Genomic DNA, 10,592 nt, shown 5'->3' on the forward strand with positions numbered 1-10,592 from the left:
GGCGGGGGAGGGAAAAAAGGAAAAGGAAAAAAGGAAGAGGGAAAGGGGAAAAAAGGAAAAAAAGGGGAAAAGGGGAAGAAAGGAAAATGAAAAAAGGAAAAAAGGAAAAAAGGAAAAAAAGGAGAAAAGGAAAAGAAAAAAGAAAAGGAAAAGAAGGAAAATGAAAATGAAAATGAAAATGAAAAGGAAAAGGAAAAGGAAAAGGAAAAGGAAATGGAAAAGGAAAAGGAAAAGGAAAAGGAAAAGGGAAAAAAGGAAAAGAGAGGAGTCCGCTGCCCACTTCTCCCTCCTCGGAATCCCCAGGGTGCTGCGAGAACTGCCTCCCCAGGGCACAGCCCGGCCCCGGAGTCCCACAGCCCCCGCCGCGCCCCCGCCCGCTGCCCATCCCCACTCCTCCGGGGCAGGGGCCGGCGGCTCTTCGCCGCTTTTCCCCCGCCATCCCTCCCGGCAGGTAACCCCCACCTCTGCGCCAGTCCCCGGCAGCTCCCCCCAGCCTCCGCCCGGGCTCCCGGCGCCGCGGGGGCTCCTGCCCGCCCCGCCCGGCCGAACGGGAGCCCCCAGGGCTGTGGAGCGGGCGGCGGGCCGGCACGGCCGCGGGGGCTTGGGGGGCCCGTCCCGCCCTCGGGCTGATGAAGAAGTGGCCGGTGAAACCCTGTCCCCGGGGCTGAGCCCGCGGCCGCAAACCCGACGGGGAGGACGGGACCCCCCATCCGTTTGGGGTGCGGAGGGGCGGCGGGTCCGAGCTTTTAAGGAGAGGTTCCAGCCTTTTAAGAAGGAAAATTACCGAGCCCCGGGAGGCGGGAGGGAGACGGGCGATGCCGGCGTTTTCCTCGTTTTCGCCCCAGCACCGCGGCCCCGGGGGCAGCCGTCCCTCGCCCCGGCGCCCCGCCTGGCCTGGCCGGGGCCCGTTCCGTCTCCCGGGGCCGGGCCCTGCCAAGACCCGGCGGCCGGGGGAAAGGCGTCGGGGCTTAATTAGTTGTGCTCGTTGTTGCCTTGTTTTATGCGGCTCCAACAATGCGCCGTATAGAGCCATCAGTCAAAAGGCAGAGGCAGGCTTCCCGCTGCCGCCTCACCGCTTCCCGACCATGAAATAAATGCAAAGTTTGCACAGACGTGCCCCCCCCGCCCCGTCCCGCTGCTCACCTCCAGGGCTCAGCCCCAGCTCCCCCCGTCTTACCCCTCCCTCCATCCCCCGGGGTGGGGGGGTGTCCCCCCCGCCTGTCCCCCGGCCGGGCTCCGCAGCCCCGCAAGCAGGTGCGGGAATTGAGGGCCGGGGCGGCCCCTCCGCCCGGCCGGCCGGGGGGAGCCCGGGGCACGTCCCGGGTGGCCAGGCCGGGGGCCGCCCGGGCAGCAGCGGGACACACGCCGGGCGGCGGGCGGCGGCGGGCCCGGCTGTCGCTGGGACAGATTTTCCTAATTGACCTGTTACGGATCATCCCCGCAACCGTTGGGAAACACATTTCCACGCTTCACTTCTTAACGTTTTAAATACATATTTAACGGATGGTTGAGGCTTGCCGGGCCAGCTGGGAAACACACGGGTGTAAAAATAATACAACAAAGGCAAAGGGGCCGGGGGGATTTACCCCGGTGGGAGGAAGCCCCGGCCCTGTTGCGCGGAGCTGCCGGGGCGAAGGGGCTCGCCGGGAGCCGGGCGAGGCGCGGAGGGAGGCGGGAGGCATTTCCGAAAGTCACTTTTTTGTTAATGTCTGGGTTTTTTTGTTAACGTCTTCTTTCTTTCTTTCTCTCCCCTCTGATGCTCCCGTCTTGTTGGAGGGTTGTTTGGGGGGAGGTGTTGGTGGCCGCTCCGGCTTCTTCTCCCGGTCGCTGCGGGGCCGGAGCCGGGGGGTCCCGCTGGGGCCGGCGCTGCCCGGCACCGCCCGGCGGCCTCTGCGGGGAAATCCGCTCGTGGGGAACGGGGTGGTCGAAATCACTTTTTTCTACCCCTCCGCCTCCCTTTGCGGCACTTAACGGGAGGATAACGACCGGACTGGGGGCAGGAGGGGACACCCGCCGCGGGAAGCGCGCCGGCTGCCCGGAGCGTGTGGCGGGGCCGGGGCCGGGGCTGAGCGCTTCCCGGCGGGGCGGGACGGGACGGGACGGGGCACGGGGAAACACCGACGCGCTGGCGGGAGCCGGGCAGCGCGGCCTCCCCGAGGGCGTTGCGGCGGCGGGGCCAGGGGCTGTTTGGGCCCGTCCCCGTCCCGTCTCGCCCCCCCAACAGCTGTTCCCGGCGCTGTCATTGTTGCACTTTATTACGGATTTGACAAAAGTCCCTCCCCCCCACTGCGCCCCCCCGCCGGGCTCCCCGCGCCGCTGCCGGCCGTCGCCCCCCCGGCCGCCCGCCCCATCGAGCTGGACCGGCCCCGGTGACATCAGCCGCCCCCCCCGGTCCCGTCCCCCCCCGCCGCCGCCGCCGATTGGCGCAGCCCCCCTCCCGCCCGGTGACATCGTTCCTCCCCGGCGCGGCTATAAAGCCGCCGCCGCCGCCGCCGCAAGGTGCGCGCTGCTGCCGTGCTCGCCCGTCACGGCGCGCCGCTCCCCACGGCCGCCCCGCGCACGGTAAGTGCTCCCCGCGCCCGCGCACCCCGGCGCGGCGCCCCCCGAGACCCGGCCCGGCGGAGAGGCGCGGAGGGAGGGACGGGACGGGACGGAGGGGACGGGAGGGGAGGGGACGGGAGGCGCCCCCCGAGGGCGGCCCCGCGGAGCGGCGGCGGAGCGGGCTTGGCGACCTGGCGGGCGGGCGGCGGCGGCGCCCGGCCAAGTTTCCGCGGGCGCTGACCCGGGGCCGCCTGCGGGCTCTCTCCCCTCCCCGCAGGCAGCCCGGTGCGCGCCGCCGTCCCGCCCGCCGGGCCATGGACTCGGACGCCAGCCTGGTCTCCAGCCGCCCGTCCTCCCCGGAGCCAGATGACCTCTTCCTCACGGCCAGGAATAAAGGCAGCGGCGGGGGCTTCACGGGCGGCACCGTGTCCAGCTCCACGCAGAGCGACTCCCCGCCGGAGCTGAGCGCCGAGCTGCGCAGCGCCATGAGCGCTGCGGGGGTGGTGGTGGTGGACAAGCTGGGCTTCAAGTCCTCGTCGTCGTCCTCCTCCTCCTCGTCGTCCTCCTCCTCCAAGAAGGACAAGAAGCAGATGACGGAGCCAGAGCTGCAGCAGCTGCGGCTGAAGATCAACAGCCGGGAGCGCAAACGCATGCACGACCTGAACATCGCCATGGACGGGCTGCGGGAGGTGATGCCCTACGCCCACGGCCCGTCGGTGCGCAAGCTCTCCAAGATCGCCACGCTCCTCCTGGCGCGCAACTACATCCTCATGCTCACCAACTCCCTGGAGGAGATGAAGCGCCTGGTCAGCGAGATCTACGGCGGGCACCACGCCGGCTTCCACCCCGCCGCCTGCCCCGGCGGCATGGGCGCTCACTCCGCCCCGCTGCCCGGCCACCCGGGCCACCCCGCCTCGCACCCCGTCCACCACCCCATCCTGCCCCCCGCCGCCGTCTCCAGCGCCTCCCTGCCCGGCTCCGGCCTCTCGGCCGTCAGCTCCATCCGGCCCCCCCACGGGCTCCTCAAGTCGCCCTCGGCCGCCGCCGCCGCCGCCCCGCTGGGCAGCGGCTTCCAGCACTGGGGGGGGATGCCCTGCCCCTGCAGCATGTGCCAGGTGTCGGCCCCGCCGCACCACCACGTCTCCGGCATGGGCACCGCCAGCCTCCCCAGATTAGCCACCGACACCAAATGAGCCCCTCGGCGGGGCCGCCCCGCCGCGCCCCGCGCCGCCCCGGCACCTCCAGGACCTACAAACGCGACCCCCCGGCGGCGGCGGGTCCCCCGCCCCCGCTCCCGGGGCCGTCGGAGGGGCGGCGGCAGGGGATGGAGCCCGGCCCGGGGTCTGCCCTGCTCCACAAATGGCGGGGAAAACCAGCCCGGCACAAGTAAACGCCCGCGCATCTTCTTTTTTTTTAATTTTACGTTGTGGTCGGTAACTTCGCTAGGAGGGGAAAATAGCCCTAGGCTCGTCGCAAACGGAGGAACCAAAACTGCGGAGGGTTTTTTGCTCGTTCGCTCGTTTGTTTGTTTGTTTGTTCGTTTCCCTCCCTCTCCCGGTTTCGCTTCAACACGTAGAGCCTTTGGAGCCGTTTCTGGGTCACATCCCGCCCCGGGAAGCCCATCCCCGCAGCACCCGGCCGCCGCTCCGGGGGAGCAGCGGGGCTCCGGGTGGAAGCGCAGCCGGGAAAGTCGGTTTATTCCCCCTTCCCCCGCTCCCCCGCCCGCCGTTTTTTCGGTTTTCTTTCTGGTTCGGGATTTGTAAATATACCGTTCAACGATAACGATGCAAGTCCGCTCTGCCTGAGCTTTCCGTCCGTGCACTTGTACTGTGTAAGCCTCATGAGTGAATAAGGGGTCGGTTTGCTTTGATTTCGTTGGTTTGGGTTCTTGGGGGTTGTTGGGTTTGTTTTGGTTTGGTGTTTTTTTTAAGCGTATAACACGTTTTTTTTTTCCGTTCCTGCCACCTTTAACAAAGTTTGAACTCTTTAATGCTCTTTCTGTGTAGGAACTTTCACACTGTCCGTGTTGCAATACTGAGAACTTGGGCTTGTTTCTGAAATAACAACTTTTCTTATCGCTGCCCCTTGCAGAGATTTTATCATCTGTTTATTTTTGTAAAAAAAAAAAAAAGAAAAAAAGAAAAAAGTTGCTAAATAATATTTATTACTTGTTTGGTTGCAAAAAAAAAAAAAAGTGATCCACTGTTGAGATTTTAAATAAAAAAAAAAAAAGCGTTTTAAATAAATGGCCTTTTCCTCTTCCTTGCTGTTCGGAGGCGAGCGGGGAGGCGGAGGCAGGTGCGGGTAGCGACGCCGGTGCGGGACCGCGGCGGGACAGCCAACGGCGCGTTACCGGCCGCGAAGCGGGGAAGCGAGGGGAACATTGTAGGCGCATCCTTGCCTTTTCCCTAAGTTTTTTGTTAGTTTGCTTCGCCGACTAATCGAAACCGTTTCGGGTTTTGTTTTTTTTTTTCCCCGTTCCTCATTTGTTCCTCGCAGAATAAGGGCGGCAAGGAAAGAAACGACTGTTACTGGGTTCGTAACGTGAAAATTTTTGTCTACCGAATCCAGCGCTTGGCAAGAGCTAAATATTAATTCGGGGAAAGGAAACATTAAACTTGGCGGTGGGGTGTTTGCTCACTGTAATCGCTTCTGCGCACTTGACCTTCAACCAAAAACCAACCAAACGAAAATCCACGGAAAGGAAAATTATTTGGGGACAGTCTTATTTTTTTCCTCCCGAAGATGATAGTATCTCTCGCCCGTTTGTATTTTAGCAGCTCTGTACTCAGGTATTTGAGCAGGAAATATTTCGCCCACTCGCAGACCCCAAGGAAAGGGCTGTCTTCACGCACGCAGGGTGCGGGCGTGGAGCAGCCTGTGGCTTCCCCTTTTCCTGCAAGAAGGGGAACAACCCAAGCGAATCCTGTTTTTTGAGGAAAAGGAGGTCGGCAGCCCCCGGCGGCGGCGGCTGCCCCCAGGGGGGCGCCGGGACGGGCAGCGGGGCTCCCCGGGCGCGGTTCCCACGGTCCCGCCGCCGCCCGCCCCGGGGGGGCCGCTCCCGCCCAGCACCGCGCTCCGCGCTGCGGATGGGCAGGGAGACCGCAAAACCCCCGTCCTTGCCCAAGCAGATCCCTACACGTCTTTCTCTAGACCGATAAATGGCTAGAGAGCTATGTAAAATAACTAGCTAACTGCATGCGCATAGATACGAAATAGCATATATATATCGTGACAGACCATTGAGGAGTTTTGGGCGCACAGACACCCGCGGGGGAATGAGAGCGAGTCCAGACCCGCGGGACCTTTTTTTTTTTTAAACCGAGTAAAGCGAAGCGGTTCCCGGCGGCCGGGGCGGGCTGGGGTCCCCGCGGGCAGGCGGCAGGGGCGGGCTGGGGTCCCCGCGGGGTGTGAGCCGGTCCCGGCCCGACAGCCCCTCCGGGCTCCTGCCTTGTGGGGTTTGCTCCTTCCTTCGGCGGCTCGCCCCATGCCAACCCTTTCAGGGAAGGGAAACGGGGCTCGGAAAGGAGTGCCCCCCACCCCAGCATCCCCCCCAGTGATGATGAGAAATACCCCCCCCCGCCGCTTCTCCAGAGACACCCAGCCCGACCTGCCCCAGCCCCCGGAGAGAAGCTCCCCTTCCCGGCACCCTCAGTGCCGATTTTGGCAAACAAACTCCATTTAACGCCGAGATGGATGAAGCCCCGGGGACCAACGCCGAGGAGGGGGACCGGCCATCGGCGGGGCGGGCATCCCAACAGGAGAGCTGGCCCTGACCCTGGTGGCCAGGATGGCGCTGGCGCTGCCCCTCGCTTTAAGGCCGCCTTAGGGTGCTACCTTCTGTCTCGGTCTGCGGCTTTGAAGACGATCCTTGCGGTACAAGCCCCTCCGCTTCTGCTTTCTCCGGCGGGGAGGCGGGGAGAAACTCGTGCAAAATAAGGGGCTAACAGCCAGGTGTCTGCCAGCGGCTTGGGACGGTCCCCCCGATGGCCGCCCTTCTGCCAGGTTCCGCTGCAAGCCAAAGGTCGGGCTGGGCCGGAGAAGGGGCAGAGACCACCAGGGGCAAAGGCCGCTCCTCCGCCCAGCCCGCGGCGGCCCGGGGGTGCCGAGCCCCGCCGCGCCGGGGCGAGGATGGGGAGCTCCCGTCAGGCCAGCGCCGCTTAGGATGTAGCCTCCCTTCCCCGGTTTTGCTCCTGCTACCGCTGCCCTGCACCCCCCGCCCCAGGCCTGCCGCCGTCGTGTGTCCCCTCCATCTGTAGGGAGGCCGCAATAAGCAGAGCAGCTTTCCCAATTAGCAGGGCTCCGGCGAGGGAGTGCTGCTGCGGAAGGAGGGCAGGAGCAGGTGAGAATTAGAGGGAGCATCATTAGGAGCTGTTCTTTGTCTCTATTAAAGGCAATAATTAGCACCCCGACAGATGCAAAAGTCGGCAGTGGCCAGAAGCTGGTAAATCCTGCTCGTCTGCCTCCCCGACCGCGCTCTCCCACCCAGAGGGCCTTTCCCCGCCGCTAACAGGTGGCCCCGGGGAGCCCCGACGGGCAGCACCGCCCCGGGGAGGTGGGGGGGGTGTCGTGGGGATCCGGCTGTTCTGCGGAGGCATTTCGGCCCCACCGGGCCCCGCGGTGGCAAAAGCAGCGGGGGCACCCTGGTCCCCTCCGGACCCCCCTGCCCGCCCGCTGCCAGTCGGTTGGGGCTGCGCATCCCCCCCCGGGGCTGGTGGCAGCCCCTCGGCCGAGCCGTGCCGAGCCGTGCCGGGCCGCCAGCTGTGCTCCCCCGGTCCCCCTCCTCCTGGGCTACCTGCAAATGAAATTAGCCGCCCTGCCGGGCCCCCGGCGCCCTCCCGCCTGCCTTGTTCCCCATATGCTCCCCTGCACGACGGAGTGCCCCGCAGGGCTCCCCTGATTGCATCGCCCGCAGCCGAAGCCGCCGCTCCGGCCAGATAGGGTTACGGCGAGGCGGGGCGAGCCCATATGCTCAGCGCACACCGGCGGGGCTGCCAGGGGTCACCTGCGCCTCCAGCTGGGCCCGGGGACCTGCATTGCTCCCGCAGGCAGCCCCCAGCCCCTCCTGCAGCCCCCCCCCTAGCTGGAGCGGCCCTCCTAATCCTCAGCTCCCCACCCCGCTGATCACCGGTCCTCCGAATTTAACCTTGTTTTCAGTGCAAGCCGGGCAGACCCCACCCTTCACGCCCCTCCTGCTATTTTAGGCTGTCTCAGGTCTATCGCGACTTGTCCCGACAGGAGGGAGCCCCCGCCCAGACGGCTCCCTCCGATGGCCCCACTTCACACCCACACCTTTCCCCTTTCCCCTTCCCCAACCTCCTCCCCACTTTCCCCTTCTCTTTCCTCCTTCCCCACGTCCCCCTTCTCCCTTCCCTTTCACCCCATCCCCTCTTCACCAACTCTCCCAAGCATAGCACAGAAAGGGGAGAGAGGGGCAGCCAGAGGTCGGCAGCACATTTTAGGCAGAAACCACAGGGCTTCAGGGAAGGCCAGGGGAAGGGAAAGGTTGGCCACGTCAGGACACCCAGGCAGTTCCTCCACATTTACCCCCCAATGTCCTTGTCTCATTTCAACAGGGGATTTCTTCAGCTTCTGCCTGGCAAATTTTGAGCCAAGTAGCCCAAAATCTGCTGTGAAACCCTGACCGAGGCATGCTGCTCCCCCCAGGCCCAGGATCATGGCTCCTGCAAGGCACGTGTGCCTCTTCCGCAGGGAGGTACCAGGGCACCAGCTCTACTCGCTGCCCATTTAGTCCTGTGGGATGGGATCTGTCAGAGCCCCCTGCGTGGGGCTGCGGGCTCCCTTCCTTTTCATTTGAGTTAATGTTTGGAGGGAGTATCCAAATCCCCCTTAACAGTTTTCCAAATATCAGTCTTTCACAGAAAGACATGGTTCTTTTTTATCTACAAACCTCTCCCCAGTAATACAAACTAGGGCCTGCTCGGAGCAGGAGCCACTGGCAGGGTGAGGTACACAAGCACAGGTTACACACATCTAGTTATACCTGTAAGTTGGAGACAGAAAATCCTAATTTTTTTCCCCTTGAAAGCCTCATCGTACCAATATTCTGGGGACAAACTCCCCCTGGAAATCACTGCAATCTCCCCATGCCAGAGTCAGGGTGCTGGACGTGACACGTGATAACTGGAACTGATAATCGTTCCAGAGACAAGAGCTAGGGCTGTGGCACAGCCCAGGGGTGCTGTTTCCCTTGTTAGAAAACAGGGCTTGTTTTTACACTTCCATGGGTGAAAAACTGATGTCCCATGTACCCTGACAGTCTGCAAACTGTCTGAGCCATCCCCCAGAGGATGGCCCACAGGACACCGGTGAGCCAGGAGCCAAACAGCCTCTGATGATGCCACCAGACCAGCAGCTCTCGCTTGGTGTTGCAAGACGGTGCTCGCAGCATAGCTCTGATTTCCCTGTGTCAGAGTGGTATTTCCACCTCTGCGATGGAGACCTCCGGGCCCGTGACTCAATGTTACCCAGATTATTTCTGAATGCTCAGGCATTTTTGAATGCACAGCTGAGGGCCAGATTTTCAGAAGAGTTACCAGCATCTCTGCAAATGCTCAGCACCCACAATCCAGCCCTGTGCTTCTGAAAATCTGGTTGCCCATGTAGGGGTTGGGATGGGAAGGGAGGTTTGCCAAAAGCCTGGCTCCAGCCACGAGAGTTGGCCCTTTCCATCCCAGGGGGTGCGGGTTAAAAATAAGCCTCGGGCACACTGCAGTCTGCCAACCCTCTGGGGATCGCAGGGTCAGCGAAACTGAATTTTCCACTACAGGCATTTAACAATATTTAAATATTTCTACTAAAAACTGTTAAGGGGAGGCAGTAATTATAAGGACAGCAACAGGGCCATGAGACTGTACCAGCTCCGCCTTTGCAAAAGGGCATGAAGTACTTGCTGGTTCAGCCTTTGAAAGTCCAAACACGCCCCCACCTCCCCGTCCTTACTCCTTGGACGGTGCTTCTGAAGGCGAGAGAGGTTTCGCATTGCTTTCAGTGGCAATAGGGCTGGACCTGAAAGTTTTCTGCAAGCTCCCGGTCCATCCGCTTGAGAACAAGCAAGCAAGAGGTGAATGCTCAGCCTGTTCACCACACACACACGGCCTGAACAGCCCCGGGGGTGCTCAAACCTCTCAGGAGTTACAAACGGCCCAGGGTCGAGATCCTCCAAAGGCGCGGCGCTTACCCCAAGCCTTTTACCCTAAAAGATGGATGTAAATGCAAAAGAGTGTTTCCCTTTTTCATTCATCCCCATTCTTGGGATTAGCTTTAGAAGTTTTGTTCTGCCATTTATCTTCACTTGTTGGAGATGTCTTGACAAACTCCTGAGAATTAATTTCCCATCAGCTTTTTGCCTCCTCTTCTTGAACTGGCAGGTCAGATCTCACCATATGCATTAGAAGAGGTTATCTGGATGGGCCACCCTGCTCCATTGTCCCTTCTTACGCCTGTCCCTGTCCCAGCAGGAAACCAGTGTCATGCACATGGAGAGCGCACTGAGGGAATCAGACTCCTCTTCCGAGCAGCCCTCCACTCCCTGCCTGTCATCAATCATTGCATCCCGCTGCCAAAACCAATACAATTGGATCAGGCCCAATACACGGGGTGTTTCCTGCGAGTCAGAAGTGTGCCTTTTAGTTTAATATATTCCCAATGTTGATCCTATTAGCAGGAAAAATCAATCAATCACTGTCAGCAAACATCACCAGCCTACAGATTGATCACAGTGTCAGGATTGTTGGAGGATTCTGCAGATGCAGAAGGCATTTGTTAAATGCTATTTTCAGAAAGACATATACATATATGTATAAGACGCACATTTATACACCTCTTTGTCTGCTTAAAAAAAGAAAAAACCACACAGTTCCTTTTTTGTGGTTTTTTTTTTTTTACAAAAGCAATCACAGTGCTAGTCACTTTTATAAGAAAAATCCTTCTGAATAGGAAATTAGCAGAGTTTCGGGGGGGGGGGCATTTGTTTTGTTCCTCCTGAGGGAGTCAAGCAGGGTTTGGCTCGTTGTGCTTAAGGGAACAGA

General features: G+C 61.2%; 1 protein-coding gene across 1 annotated transcript; it reads left to right on the forward strand.

The window, feature by feature from the left end:
• The first annotated feature begins 2,855 nt into the window (after nucleotides 1–2,855).
• Nucleotides 2,856–5,098, forward strand: OLIG2 (oligodendrocyte transcription factor 2). The gene has a single exon (XM_075174367.1). It carries the CDS (start codon nucleotides 2,856–2,858, stop codon nucleotides 3,732–3,734), a length of 879 nt encoding a protein of 292 aa, XP_075030468.1. The 3' UTR covers nucleotides 3,735–5,098.
• The last annotated feature ends 5,494 nt before the right edge of the window (nucleotides 5,099–10,592 follow it).

The sequence above is a fragment of the Calonectris borealis genome, chromosome 1 (genome assembly GCF_964195595.1).
Source record: "Calonectris borealis chromosome 1, bCalBor7.hap1.2, whole genome shotgun sequence".
Lineage (NCBI taxonomy): Eukaryota > Metazoa > Chordata > Aves > Procellariiformes > Procellariidae > Calonectris > Calonectris borealis.

What these genes read in the sequence shown, in the direction of transcription:
- OLIG2 (XM_075174367.1), top strand. Translation starts at nt 2,856, where the DNA reads ATGGACTCGGACGCCAGCCTGGTCTCCAGCCGCCCGTCCTCCCCGGAG.